The 27,491-nt window shown below is 42.7% G+C and overlaps 1 protein-coding gene across 3 annotated transcripts; it reads right to left on the bottom strand.

Annotated features, from left to right (window-relative positions):
* Positions 1-4,743: 4,743 nt before the first annotated feature.
* Positions 4,744-27,188, bottom strand: LOC112222145 (kinesin heavy chain). 3 transcript variants are annotated; one of them, XM_024384786.2, is made up of 29 exons: positions 26,609-27,188; positions 24,910-24,997; positions 24,557-24,630; positions 24,170-24,274; positions 23,977-24,025; positions 23,809-23,864; positions 23,558-23,645; positions 22,833-22,957; positions 22,400-22,504; positions 21,933-22,081; positions 21,495-21,643; positions 20,584-20,768; positions 20,325-20,393; positions 18,915-19,121; positions 18,541-18,687; positions 17,908-18,096; positions 17,542-17,659; positions 17,100-17,161; positions 16,889-16,998; positions 16,616-16,717; positions 16,415-16,475; positions 16,022-16,093; positions 15,807-15,911; positions 12,635-12,851; positions 12,206-12,371; positions 11,992-12,077; positions 7,158-7,185; positions 6,918-7,003; positions 4,744-6,750 (listed from the first exon to the last, which is right to left on the bottom strand). In XM_024384786.2, the coding sequence occupies exons 1-28, from the start codon at positions 26,735-26,737 to the stop codon at positions 6,925-6,927; spliced, it is 3,120 nt and encodes a 1,039-aa protein (XP_024240554.1). In that variant the 5' UTR covers positions 26,738-27,188; the 3' UTR covers positions 4,744-6,750; positions 6,918-6,924. The 3 variants fall into 3 exon arrangements, with proteins under 3 accessions (XP_024240554.1, XP_024240552.1, XP_024240553.1); XM_024384784.2 differs by having other exon boundaries at positions 16,889-17,001; positions 26,609-27,187; XM_024384785.2 differs by having other exon boundaries at positions 11,992-12,074; positions 16,889-17,001; positions 26,609-27,187.
* Positions 27,189-27,491: the final 303 nt, after the last annotated feature.

Here is a 27,491-nt window from a genome sequence, read left to right as displayed (position 1 = left end):
GCTTTAGAAGCTTCTGATAGTCTATTGAAGGTCTACCTGTGGATGTATTTTAAGGCCTACCTTCAAACTCAGTGCCTCTTTGCTTGACATCATGGGAAAATCAAAAGAAATCAGCCAAGACCTCAGAAAAACAATTGTAGTCCTCCACAAGTCTGGTTCATCCTTGGGAGCAATTTCCAAACGCCTGAAGGTGCCATGGTCATCTGTACAAACAATAGTACGCAAGTATAAACACCATGGGACCACGCAGCCGTCATACCGCTCAGGAAGGAGACGCATTCTGTCTCCTTGAGATTAACCTACTTTGGTGTGAAAAGTGCAAATCAATCCCAGAACAACAGCAAAAGACCTTGTGAAGATGCTGGAGGAAACAGGTACAAAAGTATCTATATCCACAGTAAAACGAGTCCTATAATCGACATAACCTGAAAGGCCGCTCAGCAAGGAAGAAGCCACTGCTCCAAAACCATAATAAAAGCCAGACAGTTTGCAACTGCACATGGGGACAAAGATTGTACTTTTTGGAGAAATGTCCTCTGGTCTGATGAAACAAAAATAGAACTGTCTGGCCATAATGACCATCGTTATGTTTGGAGGAAAAATGGGGAGGATTGCAAGCTGAAGAAACCATCCCAACCGTGAAGCACGGGGGTTGCAACATCATGTTGTGGGGGTGCTTTGCTGCAGGAGGGACTGGTGAACTTCACAAAATAGATGGCGTCATGAGAAGGAAAATTATGTGGCTATATTGAAGCAACATCTCAAGACATAGAACATTTGTGGGCAGAACTGAAAAAGCGTGTGCGAGCAAGGAGACCTACAAATCTGACTCAGTTACACCAGCTCTGTCAAGAGGAATGGGCCAAAATTCACCCAACTTATTGTGGAAGGCTACCCAAAACGTTTGATCCAAGTTAAACAATTTAAAGGCAATGCTACCAAATACTAATTGAGTGTTTGTAAACTTCTGACCCACTGGGAATGTGATGAAAGAAATAAAAGCTGAAATAAATCATTCTCTCTACTATTATTCTGACATTTCACATTCTTAAAATAAAGTGGTTATCCTAACTGACTTAAGACAGGGAATTTTTACTCTGATTAAATGTCAGGAATTGTGAAAAACTGAGTTTAAATGTATTTGGCTAAGGTGTATGTAAACATCCGACTTGAACTGTACCTACTACAAACTAATTTAAATTACAATAAATAAAGCTTAACTTACTTGTTTCGCTGCCCAGTGGCTGCACAAGTGGGGCATTTGATTGGCAAACTCATCACATGATCAGTATCTCGTCAGAAACACACAAAAATGTACTTCTGGGTCACGGAATGACAGACATGTTCTAAATAGAAGACCACACAATAGTAGAAAAGTGTCAATAACCGTTGATGATATGAAAATAGAATTGTCTAAACATGAATGATTCCTATTTGTTCATATTTAAGTGACATTTGCATTATACTTGGGTTTTAAAACATGTTCCAAGGTCAAATAAATGCCCACTATGCGAATCACTGTATATGGAATACAGATTGGGTTAAATCAAGAACTATTCCGGGATCAGCAGTAAATATTGTAGGGAATACTGAGTAGGGTCTGTAGAATGTAAATATGGTGTCATTTCATGGGTCTCTGAATAATAGGGAGTGTTGCTGTTGCTGGCCTTTTACTCCAGCCATTCCATTGGTTGCCGAATCACATCACATGCGCTTACCACACTACAGAAAATACGCTAACCAAACAACAGTGCAGCTCACTGAATTAATGGGAAACTACACTCAAAAATCTCAAATCAAACAGAAGGAAGCATTTTTTTCTGTACTATAAAGTGTGTGTCATCCTTCAGCACAGCATTTTGAGTGAAGTTGAGGTGAGGTCCAATATTAGTTATGCACCCAAGAGGGAAATAGGTTGGCCATCCTAGAAGTGTTTTAGTGAAATATAATATTATATATACAATTTTGCAGACACTTTTATCCAACGCGACTTACAGTCATGTGTGAATACATTTTTACGTATGGGTGGTCCAGGGAATTAAACCCAATATCCTGGCCATGCAATGCTCTACCAACATACATGACAGGGTTCTAAATGCTTTGTGAAGCCTCAATTTAATATGATTCATAAGGCCTTTATTAAGGGGAGCTTATGCCACCCTTTATAAAGCACAGGTTTATGTCATATTTGACATAGTGGGTTATGAAACATTTGACATTGGTGGTTATGTCACACAAGTATGCCACATTTATGAACCCTTTATAAAGCATGATATAAGGTTATAGATGCTTTGAAACACATTTATGTAGTGTTTATGAAGGCTTTATAAGCTGAACGTCATTTAAAGAGATTTTTAAGCTTTGAGACAATTGAGACATGGATTGTGCATGTGTGCCATTCAGAGGGTGAATGGGCAAGACAAAAGATTTAAATGCCTTTGAACTGGGTATGGTAGTAGGTGCCAGGTGCACCGTCAAGAACTGCAGCGCGTGTATCAAGTGTGTATCAAGAATGGTCCACCAACCAAAGGACATCCAACCAACTTGACACAACTGAGTCAATATGGGCCAACATCCCCGTGGAACACTTTTGACACCTTATAGAGTCCATGCCCTGACGAATTGAGGCTGTTCTGAGGGCAAAAGGTGCACCTAAATATTAGGAAGGTGTCTTTAATGTTTTGTACACTCAGTGTATATTCCCAGCATATACAGTGCATTCGGAAAGTATTCAGACCCCTTGACTTATTCCACATTTTGTTACGTTACAGCCTTATTCTAAAATGTATTAAATAAATAAAAATCCCAATCTACACACTTACCCCATAATGACAAAGAGCAATATGTTACAAATAAAAAACAGAAATACCTTATTTACTCAGGAGCTCAGACTGGAGTGAAGTTTCACCTTCCTACAGGACAACGACCCTAAGCACACAGCCAAGACAACACAGGGATGGCTTCGGGATAAGTCTCTGAATGTCTGTGTGTGGGCCAGCCAGAGCCCGGACTTGAACCCGATCAAACATCTCTGGAGAGACCTGAAAATAGCTGTGCAATGACGCTCCCCATCCAACCTGAGAGAGCTTGAGAGGATCTGCAGAGAATAATGGGAGAAACTCCCCAAATACAGGTGTGTCAAGCTTGTAGCGTCATACCCAAGAAGACCCGAGGCTGTAATCACTGTGTCATGTCTTTACTTTCATTAAATGAAGACTTTTAGTTTTTATCAAAGATTCTCTGTAATTAGTATTACTCGATTAAACGGATTCATCATGTAACTGTAATTAACTAGGAAGTCAGGGCACAGAAATGCATAAACAAACAAACAAGGTAAATATGGTTACAAGAAATGATAGGGGAATGTGCCCTAGTGGGCTAAACCGGCATCGCGGCTTGGTGGACAAAAGGGGGAGTCAGCTGAGAAGTCACTACAGAGTGATAATTATAACAATTGAAATGCTAATAATTTGCACATGAACGCTCACTCATTCGGGAACATATATATTTACGCTCAGTGTGTCGTCTTGATCGCTGTTGAAAAGTTTGTTTCTGTTGGAGAGTTTCGTCCTCTCTCTCTCTCTGTCTTGGTTAGAGGGGATAGTTCAGAGTGACATTAATTAATTTGTTATAGGTTGAATGTTTCGGTGGTTGTCGTTCTTCGTGTTCAATGATACCGAATTCCTAGCTGCAGACTAGTAATTAATATCAAAGACTTGTTCTTATTCTGTCGGTATCGGTAGTCTAAGAGTTTAACCACGTGGTATGGTTAAAAGATTCAGCAATGGTCTGCAACCTTCATCCCCTCGTAATGGAGAAAAACATGGTCTGGTGATAATTTCTCAAAGTTGGGTTTTATTCAGAATTGCAGAAAAAGGCTGTCCCAGGATGCCTGACCCTAACTGGGCTCAGGGGTGGTCCTCTGATTTAGTTAAACTCAAAAGGAGTTTCCTTCATTAAACAGTCTAAAATGACATCACACAATTTCACAAACAGTATCATACTCACTCATTCATCTTATACAACAATTAGATGTAAACCTCATACAGTATCTGAGGCTATTAAATAAACAACAACAAAAATTCTTCCTTTATTTAACTAGGCAAGTCAGTTAAGAACAAATTCTTATTTTCAATGATGGCCTAGGAACAGTGAGTTAACTGCCTGTTCAGGGGCAGAACAACATATTTGTTCCTTGTCAGCTCAGGGATATGAACTTGCAACCTTTCAGTTACTAGTCCAATGCTATAACCACTAGGCTACCCTGCCACCCCAGGTAAATATGGCAATGTGGCCACACCATCTCCCACCGTCTTCCCCAAAATGTAACAAATGGACCAGTTCGTAGCTGGATTCTTCCCTGATCTTTTATACCTTGTCCGGAACATGAAATTTGTTTTGACCTCAAGTTCTGTGAGGTGGAAGAAATTCCTTTGCTCTCTATGAAAATTCACTCTGTCTCTTACACTGTGTGGCCATGAGGCAGGGTCTTCTCAGGAATTTACGACCTCTCTCTGACCACAGCAGCCTAGTTGAAGGAGGCAGGGAGAGGGGGATGGGCTTGCTGTACCCAAAGAGGGCAACGTCATGACAACTGCCAAAGGTGCTTTAACAAAGTAATGAGTAAAGGGTCTGAATACTTATGTAAATGTGATATTTAATTGATTTAATTTTTATACATTTGCTACATTTTCTAATTTTGTGTGTAGATTGATGAGGAAGAAAAACAGTTTAATCCATTTTAGAATAAGGCTGTAACGTAACGAAATATGGAAAAAGTCAAGGGGTCTGAATACTTTCCTAATGCACTGTATTGTGCACTCACTCAGTAACCATTCGGACAGTCTTCGCTCACACAATACACAGTCCAAAAGTTTTCACAACACAATGATTCTTTGGACATGATTTTCTTCTATGAACTTATTTCTGTAAGGGTTTATTTTCTGCCAACTACAACATAATGATTCACATATTTTAATGAGTATATACAAAAATATGCATGTCGCACGATGAATCACACAATGAGCATATAGGCCTACAGAAATATATAAATACATACAGTACACATTATGGTTCCCTAACAAAGTAATATTATGTGTGTCATTTTTTCATTTTACTACATAATGATATGCTGTTATGCTTACAAGTTTAACAATATAATCACATATTTTAGATATGCTAAAGTCAGACAGTCGAATATCTGGTACAATTTCTCAAACTTGTTACATCCAAAAATGACCTCAAATGGGAATCTAAATAATCTTTGGGGGCAGGTCTGGTTTGAAATAATTCAGTCTTTAATTTATCCAAGTGGAGGGGATAATGAGTTTTTCAAACTGTTACTTTATCTCATCACTTTCTTCAGTAATTAGCAATTATGCAGCCAAAAGGATTTGAAAGATATAAGTGGCCCTGGCCCCACAACACACTGTTATCAATCAGAGATCCTGAGGTGCTCTAGGTGTCAGTCATTAGCAGGCCAAATTCTAGGTCATAGTGTCTGTTAGATAGACCTGAAGTAAACACTGTACAGTCTGGCTAGTTAGTGAACCAACTCTACTGTACAGTACTTGTCAAAAGACCTTGGTCTCCCAATCACAGCTCCAGCAGCTGCTGGTTTTCTCTGTCCCGATTGGTTGATCAGGATTCTGACTGAGAAAACACAGCAGAGCACAGGACCATGTAAAGTTCACATTGGTAAGCTGCCATTACTAACATGCCACTGTTACAATCAAATAAAATGCTTTCAAACCCCATACTGGTGGCAGCTCGGTTGGGAGCAGTTTAAAAACACATCCAGGAGGTGTTTTGTGGTATATTGAATAATGTTTTTTTTTTATAGGGGTTGGGAAATGTTGGCAGGATGTTGTGCCCTATAACAGAATACACAGAGCAGGTAGAAGGGGTACCATTTTAAAATAGAGATGTGACTATCTCATCAATAACATCATACCTTACTTCATGATGTTTAGGAGGAGGAATCTTTGTACAAACAAATCAGTTGACAGGACATAACAGCTCCCTTCACTGCCTTTACAATCCACTAATATAACAACATGTTGGAATAATGATTTAAGTTGATAAGTTGTATCAGTAGATCCAGAGGTAGTAAATACACAGATACTGTACTTCTATATATGTACACACATGACTGCATGTTATGATCATGTGAAATCAACTGTCATTATTATTAAGGCTGGGTTAGACTCTAAAGGGCATAGGGCATGGCTGAGTTCCACATGCCTCAGTACTGACTGGACAATGACATCATACAGCTAATACAACAGCATCATAAACTCTACATGACATCTGTCAATACCACCGTGGTGGTTCATGACAGTTTAAAGCAAATTGAGTAACACTGTCATGAAACATGCACAGATTTAGTTGGCTACTCAGCTAGCTGGGCAACATGCAGAGTGAGATCCTTTGTTGTAGGCTGGCATAACGTCTTATAGGAGAGGCGCCAGGGCATGGTTATGACGGTGCTATAGGTCAGCATTATGATGCCACTGTAGAGTAAAGTGGAACTGTACATACACAGAAACAGTGCTGGTCAATACCTCTACAGGAGTATACATTACGATGTGTTCTAATCACAGGAGTGTGAGGGTGGTCGCCATTGGGAGCATGGGGCTGAGCTTGGGACTACAGGGGAGAATCCATGGCCAGGTATGGGTGCAGGGGGAGGGAAGCTAGACGGCTGCATGCAAATATATGGGAGCGGTCCTGAATACAGTATTTGGTCATCTGTGGAAAGAAAAGGAAATAGGTCGTTAGGAGATGCATTTCAAACAAGGAGTAGGAATTCATCCTTCAACATGTATATTGAATTCATCATTTGTTGTGAATGTAAACAATGCATCTGATGAGAGAGTTAATGTGTGTGTGCGCCTGTGTGCGTGCGCGTTAGTTACCATGGCATTAACTTGCAGCAGTCTCCTGCTGAATGATGTACAGTCTGCCTGGGTCCTCCACCTCACTGCCACAGTGCCCATCACTCCTGCAGACACACACTACACTGTTCAGTACTGTAGAGTGGGAGAAGTAGCACTGGTAGTAGTAGTAATGATAGAGCAACAGAGGTAGAAGTGGGAGTAATATTAGTCTCTTTGTAATGCTTTTAAAATATACAATTGAGACGCTGATATGCTTACCTGTTGTCATTGATGTCTACGGTGTTTCCTGTTCATGAATATAACAGGGAATAGTTAGGATTAGTGTGTATATACTGTACAGTGCCTTTGGAAAGTATTCAGACCACTTGACTTTTTCCACATTTTGTTACGGTACAGCCTTATTCTAAAATGTATTAAATAAAAAGAAATCCTCAGCAATCTACCCACAATACCCCATAATGACACAGGGAAAACAGTTTTTTTGAAATTCTAGCAAATGTATTAAATATCAATATCAGCAACAATTTACATAAGTATTCTGACCCTTTGCTATGAGACTCCAAATTGAGCTTTGGTGCATCCTGTTTCCATTGATCATCCTTAATACGTTTCTACAACTTGGAGTCCACCTGTGGTAAATTGAATTGATTGGACATGATTTGGAAAGATACATGCCTGTCTATATAAAGTCCCACAGTTGATAGTGCATGTCAGAGCAAAAACCAAGCCATGAGGTCAAAGGAATTGTCCGTAGAGCTCAGATACAGGATTGTGTCGTGACACAGACCTGGGGAAGGGTACCAAAACATGTCTGCAGCATTGAAGGTACCCAAGAACACAGTGTACCCTCATCATTATTAAATGGAAGAAGTTAATAACCACCAAGACTCTTCCTAGAGCTGGCCCCCCAGCCAAACTGAGCAATCGGGGGAGAAGGGCCTTGGTCAGGGAGGTTACCAAGAACCTGATGGTCACTCTGACAGAGCTCCAGAGTTCCTCTATGGAGATTGGAGAACCTTCCAGAAGGATAACCATCTCTGCAGCACTCTACCAATCATGGTAGATTGGCCAGATGGAAACCGCTCCTCAGTAGAAGGCACATGACAGGCTGCTTGGAGTTTTCCAAAAGACAAGCATAAAGGTTGCAGCATCATACTGTGGGGATGTTTTTCAGCGGCAGGGACTGGGGGACTAGTTAGGATCGAGGGAAAGATTAATAGAATAAAGTACAGAGCGACCCTTGATTAAAACCTGCTCCAGAGCCCTCAGCACCTCAGACTGGGGCGGAGGTTCACCTTCCAACAGGACAACGACCCTAAGCACACAGCCAAGACAACACAGGAGTGGCTTCGGGATAAGTCTCTGAATATCCTTGTGTAGCCCAGCCAGAGCCCAGACTTGAACCCAATTGAGCATCTCTGGAGAGACCTGAAAATAGCTGTGCAGCGACGCTCCCCATCCAACCTGACAGAGCTTGTGAGGATCTGCAGAGAAGAATGGGAGAAAGTCCCCAAGTACAGGTGTGCCAAGCTTGTAGCGTCATACCCAAGAAGAATTTAGGCTGTAATCGCTGCCAAAGGTGCTTCAACAAAGTACTGAATAAAGGGTCTGAATACTTATGTAAATGTAATATTTTTTATACATTTGCTAAAATTTTCAAAACCTGTTTTTGCTTTGTCATTATGGGATATTGTATGTAGGTTCATGAGGGTATAAGGCTGTAAAGTAACAAAACATGGAAAAAGTCAAGGAGTCTGAATACTTTTTGAATACTGTACCAGTCAAAAGTTTGGACATCTACTCATTCAAGGGATTTTCTTTATTTTTTACTATTTTCTACATTGTAGAATAATAGCGAAGATATCAAAACTATGAAATAACACATATGGAATCATGTAGTAACCAAAAAAAGTGTGAAACAAAGTACTTCAAAGTTGCCACCCTTTGCCTTAATGAAATCTTTGCACACTCTTGGCATTCTCTCAACCAGCTTCACCTGGAATGCTTTTCCAACAGTCTTGATGGAGTTCCCACATATGCTGAGCACTTGTTTGCTGCTTTTCCTTCATACTCTGGTCCAACTCATCCCAAACCATCTCAATTACTAAAGATGGTTAGGAATTGCGGCAGCAGGTAGCCTAGTGGTTAGAGCATTGGACCAGTAAACGAAAGGTTGCTAGATCGAATCCCGTAGCTGACAAGGTAAAAAAGCAGTTAACCCACGGTTCCTAGGCCGTCATTGTAAATAAGGATTTGTTCTTAACTGACTTACCTAGTTAAATAAAGGTAACATTTTCAAAAAATAATTGTGTTGAGGTCCGGTGATTGCGGAGGCCAGGTCATCTGATGCAGCACTCCATCACTCCCTTTCTTTGTCAAATATCCCTTACACAGACTGGAAGTGTGTTGGGTCATTGTTCTGTTGAAAAACAAATGATAGTCCCACTAAGCGCAAATCAGATAGGATAGTGTATCGCTGTGGTAGCCATACTGGTTAAGTGTGCCTTGAATTCTAAATAGATCACTGACAGTGTCACCAGCAAAGCACCCCCACACCATCACACCTCCTCATCCATGCTTCACGGTGGGAACCACACATGTGGAGACCATCCATTCACCTACTCAGCGTCTCAAATAGACACGTCGGTTGGACTCAGATTTGGACTCATCAGGCCAAAGGACAGATTTCCACCGTTCTAATGTCCATTGCTCGTGTATCTTGGCCCAAGCAAGTCTCTTCTTATTATTGGTGTCCTTTAGTAGTGGTTTCTTTGTAGCAATTGGACCATGAAGGCCTGATTCACGTCTCCTCTGAACAAATAGATTTGTCACATGCGCCGAATACAACAGTGAAATGCTTACTTACAAGCCCTTAACCAACAATGCAGTTTTAAGAAAAAGAAGTGTTAAGTAAAAAAAAATAGATAAGTAGAAAATAAAAGTAACAAATAATTAAACAGCAGCAGTAAAATAACAATAGCGAGGCTATATACAGGGGGTACCGGAACAGAGTCAATGTGCGGGGGCACTGGTTAGTCGAGGTAGTTGAGGTAATATGTACATGTAGGTAGAGTTAAAGTGACTATGCATAGATAATAAACAGAGAGTAGCAGCAGCGTAAAAGATGGGTCTGGTAGACCTTAGCTGTTCAGGAGTCTTATGGCTTGGGGGTAGAAGCTGTTAAGAAGCCTTTTGGACCTAGATTTGGTACTCCGGTACCACTTGCCGTGCGGTAGCAGAGAGAACAGTCTATGACTAGGGTGGCTGGAGTCTTTGACAATTTTTAGGGCCTTCCTCTGACACTGCCTAGTATAGAGGTCCTGGATGGTAGGAAGCTTGGCCCCTGTGATGTACTGGGCCGTACGCACTACCCTCTGTAGTGCCTTGCGGTCGGAGGCCGAGCAGTTGCCATACCAGGCAATGATGCAACCAGTCAGGATGCTCTCGATGGTGCAGCTATAGAAACCTTGGAGGATCTGAGGACCAATGTCAAATCTTTTCAGTCTCCTGGGGGGGATTAGGCTTTGTCGTGCCCTCTTCACGACTGTCTTAGTGTGTTTGGACCATGATAGTTTGTTGGGGATGAGAACACCAAGGAACTTGAAGCCCACAACCTGCTCCACTACAGCCCCATCGATGAGAATGGGCGTGTGCTCGGTCATCCTTTTCCTGTGGTCCACAATCATCTCCTTTGTCTTCATCACGTTGAGGGAGAGGTTGTTGTCCTGGCACAACAAGACCAGGTCTCTGACCTCCTCCCAATAGGATGTCTCATCATTGTCAGTGATCAGGCCTACCACTGTTGTGTCATCGGCAAACTTGATGATGGTGTTGGAGTCGTGCCTGGCCATGCAGTCATGAGTGTTCAGGGAGTAAAGGACACACCCCTGAGGGGCCCCCGTGTTTAGGATCAGCGTGGCGGATGTGTTTAGTCCCAGGGTCCTTAGCTTAGTGATGAGCTTTGAGGGCACTATGGTGTTGAATGCTGAGCTGTAGTCAATGAATAGCATTCTCACATAGGTGTTCCTTTGGTGGGAAAGGGCAGTGTTGAGGTGGGAAGGGGCAGTGTCCAGGTGGGAAATGGCAGTGTTGAGGGCAATAGACATTGCCTCATCTGTGGATCTGTTGGGTCAGTTTTTGGGATAATGGTGTTGATGTGAGCCATGACCAGCCTTTCAAAGCACTTCATGGCTACAGACATGAGTGCTACAGGTCGGTAGTCATTTAGGTGGGTTACCTTAGTGTTCTTGGGCACATGCTTTAAAACATGTTGGTATACAGACTCAGTCAGGGACAGATTGAAAATGTAAGTGAAGACTCTTGCCAGTTGGTCAGCGCATGCTCGAAGTACACATCCTGGTAATCCATCTGGCCCTGCGGACTTGTGAATGTTGACCTGTCTTACTCACATCGGCTACGGAGAGCGTGATCACACAGTCCTCCGGAACAGCTGATGCTCTCATGCATGTTTCAGTTTTACTTGCCCCAAAGCGAGCATAGATGTAATTTAGCTCATCAGTTGATGTTGAGATGCGTCTGCAATCTCTGAGGCTGATAACTCTAATGAACTTATCCTCTGCAGCAGAGGTCACTGGGTCTTCCTTTCCTGTGGCGGTCCTCATGAGAGCCAGTTTCATCATAGCGCTTGGTGGTTTTTGTGACTGCACTTGAAACTTTCAAAGTTCTTAGCATTTTCCTGATTGACTGACCTTCATGTCTTAAAGTAATGATGGACTGTCATTTCTCTTTGCTTATTTGAGCTGTTCTTGCCATAATATGGACTTGGTCTTTTAACAAATAGGGCTATCTTCTGTATGCCACCCCTACCTTGTCACAACACAACTGATTGGCTCAAACACATGTGTTATTGTAGAGTTTTAATGTCTTCACTATTATTCTACAATGTAGAAAATAGTTTAAAAAATAAAGAAAAACCCTTGAATGAGTAGGTGTGTCTAAACTTTTTACAATATTTTTTTCTGACATTCAATGACTTAATTACAAGCTTTTAACCACGGTAAAATGTAATATACAGTAAAAACCAGAACTGTTGGTGTGGGTGATGGGTGAACTGTATGGCTCTGGTACTCACCGTTATCCCTGTCTATGTTGAGTGGGTAAGATTCGAGCATGTCTGTGGGGTTGACTGCTCTGTTACCCAGTCCTGTGGACACTCTGCTTAACATAGACAATAGAACACAGTCACTCCTGAGTCTAATAACACACCAATACAAGTAAACTATTTAAAGCTAAATTTACTTAAAGGATTGCTCTATATAAATATGAGTGTGTGAGATGGGACTCACATGTTTGTCTGGACGGAGCTGAGCTGAGAGTTAGGTACGGTGGTCTGTTCTGTGATGGCACTCTGGAACAGGGCATTACAGTAGGTGTTGGCCGGCTCACTGACATGTGTGTAGAACGGGTTGGTAGGAGAACACACTGGCAGCTGCTTCGGGCGCACTGGTTTGGCTGCAGGGTAACACAGAGGCCAATCAATCAGTATTACAATACAGAGGTAAATTATGTTTAAAAAAACAGATATATATATACCACCTGTTACTTAAAATAGCTATATTTGACCCATGTCTAAGCGCCTATTTTATTTTCAAAATGTTCTGTGTCATTCCGATCATGTATTCTATTTATCAGTGACTGTCTATGAAGCTCTCCATCCATAAACAGAGGACACGTCAGCACAGTCAGTAGAACTGTATTTGGGGTGGGTGCGCTACCGATCTGTGCTGCATGGGGGCGTCTCAGAGTGTTCTTGGTTCTCATGGCGTCTTTGATGCGGTCCACTTCCTGCTGGTAGCGACGCCTGTCGATCATGGCGCCCTCCTTGGCGTCCCTCAGTGCCGTCTCCAGGGCCTTAACTCTCTCAGCAGTAGACCGAAGACGTTTCTCCAACTTTGGAAGCTCACAGCGCAGATCTGCATTGTCACGAACCAGCTACAGAGAAATACAGAAAGAAAGAGAGAGAGAGAGAGAGAGAAGAGAGGAAGTGAGAAGAAATAAGAGTGACACAAGGGAAGAGAGATTTGTTGCCTGAATATTTATTGATCAGGGATGGATAAGGTAAGAGAGGGGTGGGATGAGACTGGGTAATAAAGGGGAAAAGGAGATTGTATTAACAACAGGGAAGGAGAGGAGACTGGATACTGACCTTGGCATAAAACTATGCATTTATGACTCCCCAAATGGCAAATTTACCCACATGAGCTAGTTTTCTTTCAATATTTTTGTGTCCTCTGAATATCTTGTATCACATAAGTATTTTGAATTTAAATGTTTCTTCTCTCATATCCCTTGGCATAAAATCATGATATCATTCAAAGGTAAATATTAGAGGTTGACCGATTAATCTATGGCCAATTAATTTGGGCCGATTTCAAGTTTTCATAACAATCGGTAATCGGCAGTTTTGGACACCGATTATGGCCGATTACATTGCACTCCACGTGGAGACTGTGTGGCAGGCTGACTACCTGTTACGTGAGTGCAGCAAGAAGCCACTGTAAGTTGCTACCTAGCATTAAACTTATCTTATAAAAAACAATCAATCTTAACATAATCACTAGTTAACTACAATTGGTTGATGATATTACTAGTTTATCTAGCTTGTCCTGTGTTGCATATAATCGATGCCAAACGGGTGATGATTTAACAAGCGCATTCGCAAAAAAAGCACTGTCTTTGCACCAATGTGTACCTAACCATAAACATTAATGCCTTTCTTTAAAATCAATACACAAGTATATATTTTTAAACCTGCATATTTAGTTAATATTGGCTGCTAACATGAATTTATTTTAACTAGGGAAATTGTGTCACTTCTCTTGCGTTCCGTGCAAGCAGAGTCAGGGTGTATGCAGCAGTTTGGGCCGCCTGGCTCGTTACGAACTATGTGAAGACCATTTCTTCCTAATAAAGACCGTAATTAATTTGCCAGAATTGTACATAATTATGACATAACATTGGAGGTTGTGCAATGTAAAAGTAATATTTAGACTTAGGGATGTCACCCGTTAGATAAAATATGGTTCCGTATTTCACTGAAAGAATTTCACTGAAAGAATAAACATTTTGTTTTCGAAATGATAGTTTCCGGATTTGACCATATTATTGACCTAAGGCTCGTATTTCTGTGTGTTATTACACAAGCATTTCGCTACACTACAAGCATTTCGCTACACTACAAGCATTTCGCTACACTCGCATTAACATCTGCTAACCATGTGTATGTGACAAATAAAATGTGATTTGATTTGATTTATTATGTTATAATTAAGTCTATGATTTGATATTTGATGAAGCAGTCTGACTGAGCGATGGTAGGCAGCAGCATGTTCGTAAGCATTCATTCAAACAGCACTTCCGTGCATTTGCCAGAAGCTCTTCGCTGTGCTTCTAGCATTGAGCTGTTTATGACTTCAAGCCTATCAACTCCTGAGATTAGGCTGGTGTAACCGATGTGAAATGACTAGCTAGTTAGTCACTCGCTCTGAGACCTCGAAGTAGTTGTTCACCTTGCTCTGCAAGGGCCGCGGCTTTTGTGGAGCGATGGTTAACGATGCTTTGAGGATGGCTGTGGTCGATGTGTCCCTGGGGCGAGGAGAGGGACGGAAGCTATATTGTTACACTAGCAATACTATAGTGCCTATGAGAACATTCAATAGTCAAAGGTATATGAAATACAAATGGAATAGAGAGACATAGTCCTATAATTCCTATAATAACTACAGCCTAAAACTTCTTACCTGGGAATATTGAAGACTCATGTTAAAAGGAACCACCAGCTTTCATATGTTCTCATGTTCTGAGCAAGGAACTTAAACGTTAGCTTTTTTACATGGCACATATTGCACTTTTACTTTCTTCTCCAACACTTTGTTTTTGCATTATTTAAACCAAATTGAACATGCTTCATTATTTATTTGCGGCTAAATTGATTTTATTGATGTATTATATTAAGTTAAAATAAAAGTGTTCATTCAGTATTGTTGTAATTGTCATTATTACAAATGCCCCCCCCCAAAAAAATTTCAATGAATCGGTATCAGCTTTTTTTGGTCCTCCAATAATCGGTATCGGCATTGAAAAGTCATAATCGGTCGACCTCTAGTAAATATACTGTGAAACCTTTCCTCTTCTTTTGGTTCATGCCAGACTAAAACAGCTAAAAACCAGTCAGATAACACGTGACAACATCTTTGTGAGTATTGTATCACACGAGCACTCACATTCACATACAACTCACTCTTTTTCTCTTTCAAACATCTCTCAGATTCATCAAAAATATTGCATGCAAAGAAAGAGTGTTAAGGAAGCATCGAGCCGTTTGTGTCCCTTTAGAAGCCTAATGGATAGTGCCCAAAGCAGAGGGAAGTTTTACGTTGAAAAAATGAAGAAGAAAAAGGGATGCATGGAGGCGAAGGAGAAGCGAGGGCCTGTACCTGTCCGTAACACTCCATCATCTGCAGGGTGTGCTCTCAATGCACACAACAATAATAACAACAACAACAGAAACCCATGAAACAAACACACAAAGACACACACATACACACAAACACACATCCATGCTCACACACACAAAACAGCACAAGGGCAAGAGGTGAAAAAAGAGTGAGTGAAACAGAGCCAAGAGGAGCCAACCCACTGTGCACAAACTGGTTGAATCAACGTTGTTTCCTCATCATTTCAACTAAATGACATTGAACCAATGTGGAACAGGCGTTGAATTCACATCTGTGCCCAGTGGGAAGGGTAGAGAGTTGACTGTGCAAGGGGGAAAGGGACAATGCTAGGTTGTGAGGTGTTCACACTTGGAGCTGGAGAGAGGTTTCTAGTTAGGTTTTACTTTATCAAAACAAGTCAGACAACACGACTATCCTGTGAGGCTCTCACCTGTTTGTGAACCTTTGTAAGCTGGTCCAGGTTATTCTCAAGAAAGGAAATCTTCTGTTTCTGGGTGCAAGACCCCCCACTATCATCAGGTTCCATTTCGGTACTCTGTGTAAGAATGAAGGGAGGAACAGAGAGAGAGAGGAAAGGGGGGTTTGTACCCTTCATAGTTATTAATAGGGTTATATTCTGTCTTTCTTTCTCCATCTCTCACTCACTTTTTTAACCCGCGACGTGAGGTCTTGAACGAACAGCTTGCGCAGGTTGTGGAGGGTCTGGAGCTCCCGGGCCTGAAAAACAAAGATGTAGAAGAAAATAAGTCAAATAAGGAAAAAGAGGGAGAAGGTGCAGAAAATAAGAGCTAAAGCAGAGAGAGAAGAAAGAGGGAGAAGGTGCAGAAAATAAGAGCTAAATCAGAGAGAGAAGAAAGAGGGAGATGGTGCAGAAAATAAGAGCTAAAGCAGAGAGAGAAGAAAGAGGGAGAAGGTGCAGAAAATAAGAGCTAAATCAGAGAGAGAAGAAAGAGGGAGATGAGACAAGAAAAGGGATATAGGGGGAATGAGGGAGCGAAAGAGGAAGAAAAGGAGGGTAAGAGAGAGAGGGCCACTCACGACAGTCTCCTCCAGCCCTTTGAGATCCTGCTTGGTCTGCTCATGGCGCTCATGTAGAAATCTGACAGGAAGAGAAAACATCCTCATCAGCAACATCAAAATCAGAACACATTTCTTAACTTTGTTAAACTGTGAAGTGACTTCACATTGTGTCAGTGTGTGTGTGTGTGTGTGTGTGTGTGTGTGTGTGTTCAGACTTACGACAGCTCCTCCAGCCGCTCGCTCTTGCTGCTGTCCACGCTCTTCAGACGGTCAAAGTCGGCAAGCACCTGAGCCAACTCAATCTGCAGCTTCTGGTTATGACTGAGAGCGGGAAAGACCGATAATAATATAATGTTTAATAAAAGAGAGAGAGAGAAAAAGTTGAATGTTGAATGTTTTTAAAATTGAAGTGAATGTTTTCATCATTGTTTTGTTTTATCTCATCAATGGCACATAAATGAAGAGGCTTCCAGTAGTTCTGATGACACTGACTCAGTGAGGTCATCGATGATCCTCTGCTTCTCATTGATCTCATCCCGGAGACGGGCCATCTGCATGTGGTGTAGACCACGGTGAGACTCCTCCCCCTGCTGCCGAGGAACCTTCTGAACCACCGAACAATGAGGAAAATCACACTGCCGGTTTCATTTGATTTCAGTCATTACTGGGTGACATAATTAGCATTATTGGAATCCTTGTTTACCTTGACGTTACCCTCCTCTGTCTCACCCTTCTCTCCATCCTTCTCTTCAAGCAGAGAGTTATCTGTAACATAGAAAGAGATCTATAAGATATGTTTTCCCACCTGGGTCCATGAGCCTGGCTGATGTGAGGGTGGATGATGTGTACAGGTGTGTTACCTGAGTCCTGTAGCCTGGCTGATGTGAGGGTGGATGATGTGTACAGGTGTGTTACCTGAGTCCTGTAGCCTGGCTGATGTGAGGGTGGATGATGTGTACAGTTGTGTTACCTGGGTCCATGAGCCTGGCTGATGTGAGGGTGGATGATGTGTACAGGTGTGTTACCTGAGTCCTGTAGCCTGGCTGATGTGAGGCTGGATGATGTGTACAGGTGTGTTACCTGAGTCCTGTAGCCTGGCTGAAGTGAGGGTGGAGGGTGTGTACAGGTATATAGCGATGTGTTACCTTGGTCCTGCAGCTTGGCCAGCTCCTCGCTGAGGGAGTCGTGGCTCTCCTCCAGCATCCTCTTCTTTAGCTCTACACTCTGCATGTACTCCGTCAAAGACCGGATCTTGGCTTCATGCTGCGAACACCCCAAACAGAGTCACTCAGCTGATGTGGCACACTACACTCCCATCTATATAGTTTAGAAAATGTACAAAGTCTCTAAAGTTTGTCAATGACATGAGGGAAGAATGTTTTCATAGTGTATCTACTGTATGTATACACGGTATCAACATACCCTATGTATTTCTACACATATGCTGTGTATAGTCATTCTAGCAAGTTGTGATGTTGATACTGAGGTGCCCAGTAGAGCTGGAGGCTGACCTGTGAGATGAGGAGCTGGCAGGAGGAGAGCTCGCGGCCTGTCTCCTCCATCTTGCGATGACACTCCAGCTGCAGGTTCTCCAGCTGGCGACAGCGCTTCACCATGGACTTGACCTCCGACTTGATCTTACTGATGTAGAGACGGGCCACCGTGAACTCCTCCTCAATCGCCCCGCTGATCTCCACCGGCTACAGCAGAGAGAGAGAGAGAGAGAGAGAATGACAGATTAGAGAAAATGAGGGAGAGGGATTGAAAGAAAGGTACACAGAGAGAGAGAGAGATGCAGGGATGAGAAAGGGGCGGACAGGGTGGATTTTAATGATGGGGCGGTGGCTCCTAAGCTGAAGAGTATACTGTATACAAAAACCTCTCTATCTGCCCATCAGTGGTGGCTGGTGGCACTATAAATTGGGAGGTAGGGCTCATTGTAATGGCTGGAACATAATGCATGGAATGGTCTCAAACACATCAAACACCTGGTTTTCGATGTGTTTCATACCATTCCATTCACTCCATTCCATCATTATTATGAGCTGTCCTTCCCTCACCAACCTCCTCTGCTACTAATCTACCTAATTGTTCTACCACTCAGCAGTTCCAGAGGAGAGCAGTATTAGATGTAATTAACTCACCAGCTTGATCTCCCCGTTGCCCACGATGGTGCTGAACTCACTTAGGTCCCTCATCAGGCCGTTGAGGACGTCAGCGATGCGCTTCCTCTGCTGACCACTCACTTCCTGCATGTGAGATAGCTCCGCCTCCAGCTCCATCAGACTGGCCTGCACAGCAGACAGGATGGAAGGAGGGAGGGAGGGATGAGTGGAATAAACGAGAGACATAGGCTACAGATTTACTTATGCAAAAATGTCAGCTAAGTAATGCCACCACGTTGGCAGAACTCTGGTAATTTCAAGTAGAGCAAAGAATCCATACAAGACCTTATAGAAGTTCATAGCAGACTTTCTGTACACTCTATGGCATGTATTTCTATGCCCTGTGGACCCACCATCTTCTGGGCCAACTGGTCGGCCAGCAGCTGGTTCTGCAGGCCCTTCTCCTCCACCTCCTGGCTCTTCTGGTCATAGTTGATGGCCAGCTCCTCCAGGGCCTGCAGCACCTCCTTCACCTCTGTCTTGGCACAGCTGCTCTCCACCTGTAGACGACCCAGCTCTGCCTGCACCTTGTCCCCATCCCCACGAGAAGATGCCAGCAGCTGGAGAGACAGAGAGAGTGATAACGATCACATAAACACAGCCTCACAAACATGATCATATGTAGGAACACAGTATACAGACAACACACAATATAAGTAATATTCACACACAGTACACATACCGTACACAACCACACACAAGGCACACACAGATGGCCTAGATTTAGAACTGGCGCAGAGTCATCCCTGCTGCTATGACAACTGATCTATTGAAAGAGATTTGTTGGCTAACTGAAAGGGTAGGAAATGGCTTATACAGTCAAACGTATCAGATTATCACATATATTGGGTATTATATGTAGAGGATCCCAGGCTATTTGTTTGCTTGGTTATAATTCTACTACTTTCTGTATGGACCTAGTGCACATGCACTGACATTGAATCCCCATTAGACGTCACCTCTACCACAACTCCCCCTAGTGTCCATAACACAAAGCGCACTAAATACTACCTATATTACCAACATGTTTAGATTCAGGATAATCAAGATTTGAATCACAATACATTTGTGAAGAAGACCTTTGCATGGCCAAGAGATGCCTGGACAGAGATACAGACAGAGAGGGGAACAGAGATACAGACAGAGAGGGGAACAGAGATACAGACAGAGGGAACAGAGATACAGACAGAGGGGAGCAGAGATACAGACAGAGAGGGGAACAGAGATACAGACAGAGGGGGAACAGAGATAAAGACAGAGAGGGGAACAGAGATACAGACAGAGGGGAACAGAGATACAGACAGAGGGGAGCAGAGATACAGACAGAGAGGGGAACAGAGATACAGACAAAGAGGGGAACAGAGATACAGACAGAGAGGGGAACAGAGATACAGACAGAGGGGAACAGAGATACAGACAGAGGGGAACAGAGATACAGACAGAGAAGGGAACAGAGATACAGACAGAGAGGGGAACAGAGATACAGACAGAGAAGGGAACAGAGATACAGACAGTGAGGGGAACAGAGATACAGACAGTGAGGGGAACAGAGATACAGACAGAGAGGGGAACAGAGATACAGACATAGAGGGGAACAGAGATACAGACAGTAAGGGGAACAGAGATACAGACAGAGAGGGGAACAGAGATACAGACATAGAGGGGAACAGAGATACAGACAGAGAGGGGAACAGAGATACAGACAGAGAGGTGAACATAGATACAGACAGAGAGGGGAACAGTGTGTGTCCAAGAGAGTTCACCTCATCCTGATCCAGCATCTGCTCCTTCAGTTTCTCAACCAACTGACACTGCAGATTGATCTCATCATCCTGTGGAGACACGCACACACACTATAGTCACTCGGTTTACTGGTGGAAATGAATTGAGGACATTGTACTGTTTGTTTTAAAGGATACTGGTTTACTTTGTTTTTTTCGTATACAGTGTGTGCATGTGTAGATCTCCACACCCTCCAATGAGTATGTGTGTGTGTGTGTGTGTGTTTGAACAGGCACTAACCTTGTCATCCAACTGCTTGTAGAGCTTGCGGATCTCCTCCTCGTATTTCTGACGCTCTTCCTCGGAGATACGCACCACGATGGAGGAGGTGTCGTTGTCCAGGATCAACACGGGGCTCCGCTCCTCCACCGACTCCAGACGCACCACGTCAGCAGTGGTCCTCTCCGTCTCAGGAACGTTCTCCCCTGGAGGAGCATAAAGAGTGGAGAGGATGGAGAAAGGATGATGGGTCAGCAGCCTATGTCAGCTCTTAAGAGAATGGACTTCCTATTCATCTGTCTAGAGAAGCTAAGACAAGCTTTTTCCTGGAACATAAGTGTGCTGACACGATGTGCCTTGTTCCCATCGTATCAAGAATATGCAAGGCAAGCATTTTGCAAGGCAAAGTATATTAAGACTGTTGTCACGACTTCCGCCGAAGTCAGTTCCTCTCCTTGTTTGGGCGGCGTTCGGCAGTCGACGTCGCCGGTCTTCTAGCCATCGGCCGATCCACTTCTCATTTTCCATTTGTTTTGTCTTGTTTTCCCGCACACCTGGTTTACATTCCCTCATTATTTGATGTGTATTTAACCCTCTGTTTCCCCCCCTGTCTGTGTGTGGAATTGTTTGTTGTTACGTGTATGTGCACATCAGACTGGTTTGCGCCAGGTTATGTCAACCCGTATTTGTTTATTGTTCTTAGTGCCGGGGGTCTGTTCGCCATAATAAAGGCCTCCGTTTGCTACCCAATTCTGCTCTCCTGCGCCTGACTTCCGTGCGGCCAGTTACGCATACCTTTACAACTGTAAATTAATCAACATTGTGAAAAATACTGTAATTAACAAGAATCAAATGTAATAAACTAGGAATGTAATTATGACCTATAGAATGTTTCAATCCAGTAAACTCTTTTATCTCTCAGTAAGTCTAACCGTTCCTCCAGCGGTTGAGCTCAGCCTCCAGCCTCTGGGTGGTCTCCTTCATGGTCTTGTTCTTCTCCTTCTCCTTCTCGTACTTCCTCTTCCACTGATCGGCCGTCAGCTCCAGGTTGACGGACGCCGTGTTCCTGATGGTCTTAGCACTGCGAAAGTAGAGCGAATGGGGGTTAATGCCATGATGATGCAGTCACAGATTGTATTCATTATAGTGGAGATAATATAATACAGGTTTATACAGTATATACTATATATTTATTCTGGAGCAATAGATTATGAATACGGGTTTAGGAAATACTGATTCAAAATCCTTTGACTAGGGACATGATAACACATTGGCCGTTTTTGAGTAGAACTGTGAGCAGAGTGTAGAACCTGCTAAATGAGTACATTATCAGTGTAGGGAGAAGACAGAGTGGGCTGAGTGTTTGTTACCGTTGTCCGAACATCAGGGTGGATTTGGTTTCGGCATCGTTGTAGCTGGAGGGGGAGCAGCAGATGAACATGGTGGTCCTACAGTTTCCCCCCAGAGAGTCCTGCAGAATACGGGTCATCTTGCTGTCACGGTACGGCACGTGAGTTTTCTGCCAAATAAAACAGAGGAAGAAGAGATACAGTGAGTAAGAGAAGGGGAAGTAGGAGTACAAATGCAGCATCCAGTTAACCTTGCTGGCAGGGTAAGGCCAGGAGAAGGTTGGCATTGGTGTGTGTGGTCAGTAGTGAGTTGGCATTGACTAGGCTTCAGATGGGTTGGCACTGAGTTGTGAACCTTCATTAGCAGGTCCAGGGGTTGGGTTGGGTTGGTGGCTTGGAGATGAATGTGCAGTAAGTTGATACGGATGGATGTGTGGAGGTGCTGGGATGAATGATAAGTAAGGTGGACGGCTGTGTACTGGACTCACCGTCCCTTCAGCCAGAGCAGATATCACGTTGCCCAGAGCGGACAGAGACTTATTGATGTTTTTGGCCTCATCAAGGACGGCGCCCGCAGCACCGGTTTTGCTGACCTGAGAGAGAGAGAGAGCCAGAGAGAAACAAAGGGATAAACAGAGAGAGAAACAGAGAGAGGGAGAGATGGAGAAACTGAATTACCGACTGTGACTTAATGACCCATTGGAAGGTCACTAAAAGCTGTCCTTGTGGACATAGCTCCATACATCATCTCTTGGTTCTGAGAAATGCTGCTGCCGATGCTGCTACAATGGAGTATACAGAGGAGAAATGCTGCTGCTACAATGGAGGATACAGAGGAGAAATGGCTTTAGCGGTCCATAGTCTCTCTCACCATAGCCCAGCCAGGTAACCCAGACAGGCAGACAGACAGACAGGTCTTACCTTCTCACTACCAGCCAAGTCCACCAGATAGAGTTTCCCACACAGCTTCTGCTCTGTCTCCGTATGCTCTTGCTTGATGTTGATCAGGAAGATGCTGTGACTGCGAGAGCTGTGCTCATTCATGTCTATGGGGAGAGAGAACAACATGGAGTCGAATGAGCATCTTTGCACAAAATAAGCCTATAGTGTATTAAGGGATTTACGTGTGTTTTGTTTATTTTGATGGGCAGAATCAATGTTTTTCTGGATCAATAATGCAAGTTTCTCACTGATATACGATGCAAATGAGAGTACGCAATGTACTCTATAAAAACCATTTCAGGGTAGGACCAATATCGGAGTCATTCTCCTGATGCGACCTACAGTGCCCAGAATAAAGGCTCATGTTAGTAAGCTGCTCCTATCTTATAGTACCAACTCATTATCAGCAGACCTGAGCCCATTACAGTGTTATGACTATGCTACAGTGAGTCAGCATTACATTAGCCAGCAGACACCCAGTTGGACCCTTGTAATTGAGAAGGTCCTCCATATACGTAGAGATAGTGCTTGTAAGTAGAATACAAGTGGGAAGAAGTGATACTATATAAGCCATAATGAGTCACATGGCTGAACTGTCACCAGACACTTCACTAACCATGCAACTCTCCTGCTAGCAGAAAAACATGGCACTGGATTATCTTCTTAGATGGATAGTGGTGGAATGAAACATTCTGAAGGCTTACTGGTCACGGCAACATGGCGGTTGTTTTTCCCCTCGTCAATGACATCCATGACCTCATCAGGGCTGGACACAAAGCGCTCAGTGCAACCCTACATCACAGGGAGTGGGGAAGGGGGAGACAGGGATGGTAGAGGAGTGAGATAATAAAGGGTTAATAATGAATATGCATGCTCCTTTTTTATTGGAAAATCTAATGCACAGTTATAAACAGATGTTGGGGTAGTTAGGTATGGTTGGCCTTGGTAAACCCACCTTTACATATGGGATCTTGTTCTTATCCTCATGAACAGCCAGGTTAGTCTTGGTCACTACAAGATAAATAAATAACCTTTAGAGCAGACAGTCTTTGAAGAAGATTTGGCTCAGTAATGGCATTGGATGTGGACTTGGTATATAACATTTCAGTAACTGTGTACAAACCATCCAGGAGATCACGAATTTTGTCCATATAGACTTCAAAATATGAAACCTTAGAAGAGGAAAGAGAAAAGATAAGATAATCACAATCAAAAGTCAAACATGCTGTGGCTTCATGTAAGAGCAATACTTATTGTCACTGAGTCATTGTGGTATCATCCTAAAGTTGGTTGAGGAGATGGAGATGAATCCAAACCTTGATGTGGAACTCCAGGTTCTCATCCATGCCAAAGATATGGTTGAAGATGTCCTCTGCAATCCTGGGGATGATGCCCATCTGATTGGGGTCATGCAGTTTTCCCTATAAAGACATACTGTGCAGTCAGTCTCTGGTGTTTAAAATCCTCGTATCATTACAAGCAGTGTTTTTCCAAAAAGATTTACCAGACGGGGTACAAATGCCCCCAAAGCAAGATCCTGGGTATTACATTTTGATTGAAACCAAACTGAAGCCATATTTATGCTGATTTATGGAGTTATTTCATAATGCGAGATCATCACTTTTTAAGAAGATAAAAAGTATTTTAAAATACTGGATTATGTATATTAGTTTTCCTCATCATTGTAATGACTCCCACTGTACCTCCATGGTGTGAGTCTTCCCAGAGGCAGTCTGTCCATATGCGAAAATAGTGCCGTTGTATCCACCCAGCACATCTATATAAACAGAGGGAAACCAAGATCATTTGAGGAAATTATACAAATGAAAGAATTTCTTCAGGCCTTCAAGTCTGAACATAAGAAAAACACCAACAACATTTAATATGAACACAGTTATGGGAAACAACGGCAGCAAGTAATACTGTGTGATGTCACCGACTGGTTTAATCAATTGATGAGTCAAAACCCCATGTCGATTTCTCTTTTCTCTCTCTACACCTCCATAGACTGCATGTGGATGTTGTTCTGCCATTGTTGACAGTATCTGGTCCTTACCCTTGACAATTTGCTTAGCACAGGCATTGTAGACCTGCTCCTGAGTGGTGTTGGTGGGAAAAACCCGATCGAACACATAGGACCGCCCCTGGGAGACACAAAGACATTAGGTCATTTTGTAAACCAAAAATGGTAGCTGTAACTACACAGACCAGGATGAAGCAAGATATAGCCTAGACATAACGAGGGACATTTTCTTGTCTCCAATTGTCTTTCCAATTAGCATCGTTATTTCATGTATACTGTATATGCCAAACAAACAAACAAACAATGGAAATGCAATCAAGTTTGTTCTTGGTTCCTTATTTATGGATAGTGATAGGCAATATATGTTTGTCAATCACTGAATCAATTAAAGGGACAGATGAAAAAAGGTCAGAGACAATAAGTACCAAAACCGTAGAGAAAAAATCCTGTTTCCAAAACATCCTAGGATAGAGTTTGGAGGGCATAGTGTTTAATCTGCGTGCCTACCAAAAAGGTTTAGAATCATCTCACAAGGATGTGATCTTGAATGCAACCCTGCTTGTCTCTTCACCACATGTTAGTCATGTAAGCCTTTGGGAAATGATGTCATATAGGTTATCATTGACTGAAGCAGATGACACATAACCAAGAGCTTGACTCAGACTGGATTTTAACACAGCAGGTCTTCAAATATGGAAATCATTCAGAATGCATGTAGGATCCTTCAAACTTGCATTGTAGGCCTATAATATATTGAATCTCAATCCTTTTAGAAAACAGAAGAGTATCTGATCACTAGCACTACAGACGCATCCCCATGACAAAATCATTGTCCACAGAGTCAGTCTGGCACAGAGGAGAGTGGATCCGTTCTAAACAGTAGAATGATATTGATCCTCTCCTCCATGTGCAATAAGAGAACAGGTTCTTGGCCCATTGTTAAGAATTATGACTGAAGAGGTCAGTCTAAGGTTTCCACCATCTCTTTCCACTCTGTCCTGGCCCTGATCGACCCATAAAGACTAGTAGGCCTGTCTGAAGAGGGACTGATTAAGCGGCACTGTGTTTTATGTACTGGCATTGATCTTGGGCCTACAGTATCTACATTCCTTGTACATACATCTAATGTACCATTGTCATTACCTACGAACCAACTCATTACAACAGGAATAACAGCAGCCTGAATGTTTTATCCTGAACATCTTCCCGATAATCAAAGCAATCGTGTAACGAACCTGGGAGCGCGGAAATCGACTCTGCCGCACGAGAATGCTTTTGCGGCACAGTCGATAGCGCACCGGACCCCGGGCTAGAAGGTCGAGGGTTCGAGACCTGCTCCCTGCCTGTTTCATTACACCGGTGTTATAGACAGGCTAGGTTGAGCACCTAAATAGGCGTGTAGTATGTTCAGCCCGTTTTCATGTATGTTATTCATAGCCTAAGCAGGGAAAAGGTTCATGTAAGTTGGTGTCGATTTTATGGGGGCCGATGTAACTGCAGAAAATAAAACGTGACCAGGAAATGGGCCTACACTGAGCCGACTGCACTGAATAGAATCACATTTGCCTTTACAGGCTAGGCTACACAGTAATAACGATTGTAAATAATCAGGTAGGGCCTAATTTAAATCACAAATCATTGTTATTATTGGCAGTCCAAACAAAAACATAACAGGTTAATTATAACAGGTTAATTATTTATTAATGAGCATATGAGAAACAAAGCGCCTTACCCCAACGTTGACACTGTCATCTCCTTGAAATGTAGGGATAAATTGATCCCCACGCAGAATCTCCGATTGATTCAGGGGGCGAAAGCGACACAAAACTTTGATATTACATTCTGAGGTTACATCGGCCATTGCGCAAATTCAATGGATGGGGTTAGAATAAACTAATCGAGAATCAGATTAAAGCAATTTGCAGCCCGTCGATCGTAAAATAATGAACGATCTGCTAAGATGCAACCAGAAACGTCCTTAAACGTATGTCTTAAAGGTAGAACAATATTTCAACTCAGAAGTAACGCTTGACAGTTGACAACAGATAAACTACAATTTAGAGGCCAAAAATGATGCTTCGAGCATGTCGCAGCAAAAATAGGCCATGTAAATTCTAATTAAAATCGCAATGGGTTACATCCTTGTAAGAATATATAGATTTTTTGCTCAATTCCTCCTCTGGCTAAATCTTGAAAGATGGACGTAGTCACGGATGTTTTTCTCAGATGCGTCGTTGTCAGATAGATGGCGGCACAGTCGGTCAGGCTGGTTGAAGGTGAGACTGCTTTACTGTGTGGAGCGTAGGGCGTGGTCTGCCTCTTTTTTTTTTAAAGTGGTACCCGCCTCAGCATCCATATCAGCATCCAGGCACCGGATGTAGCCTATCAGCAGCATCACCACGTAATTTACGTAGGCCTATTCCGTTTTATGGAATCAACTGCTTGATTCAACTATATATAAATGAAAGATTTCATATGCAACCAAGACTTAAGTAAATTATGTTGCTTTTTCAATTGTGAACGTTTTGTCGTTTGGATTGTTTCTTCTCTCTGCTAGGAAGGCATTCTTCCCGGAATGTAAAGCTAACCACATTCACGATGGGAAGGAATTACAT

This window comes from Oncorhynchus tshawytscha, linkage group LG22, assembly GCF_018296145.1.
Source record: "Oncorhynchus tshawytscha isolate Ot180627B linkage group LG22, Otsh_v2.0, whole genome shotgun sequence".
NCBI lineage: Eukaryota > Metazoa > Chordata > Actinopteri > Salmoniformes > Salmonidae > Oncorhynchus > Oncorhynchus tshawytscha.
The sequence above is the reverse complement of the archived record's forward strand: the minus strand, read 5'-3'. Positions and strand labels throughout refer to the sequence as shown.

Coding starts and splice junctions, on each gene's coding strand:
- LOC112222145 (XM_024384784.2), bottom strand. CDS start 26,737: ATGGCCGATGTAACCTCAGAATGTAATATCAAAGTTTTGTGTCGCTTT. Junction 24,026..24,169: donor ACCTGGAGTTCCACATCAAG/GTTTGGATTCAT, acceptor TCCTCTTCTAAG/GTTTCATATTTTGAAGTCTA. Junction 12,078..12,205: donor AGCTCCGTCCAGACAAACAT/GTGAGTCCCATC, acceptor GTCTATGTTAAG/CAGAGTGTCCACAGGACTGG.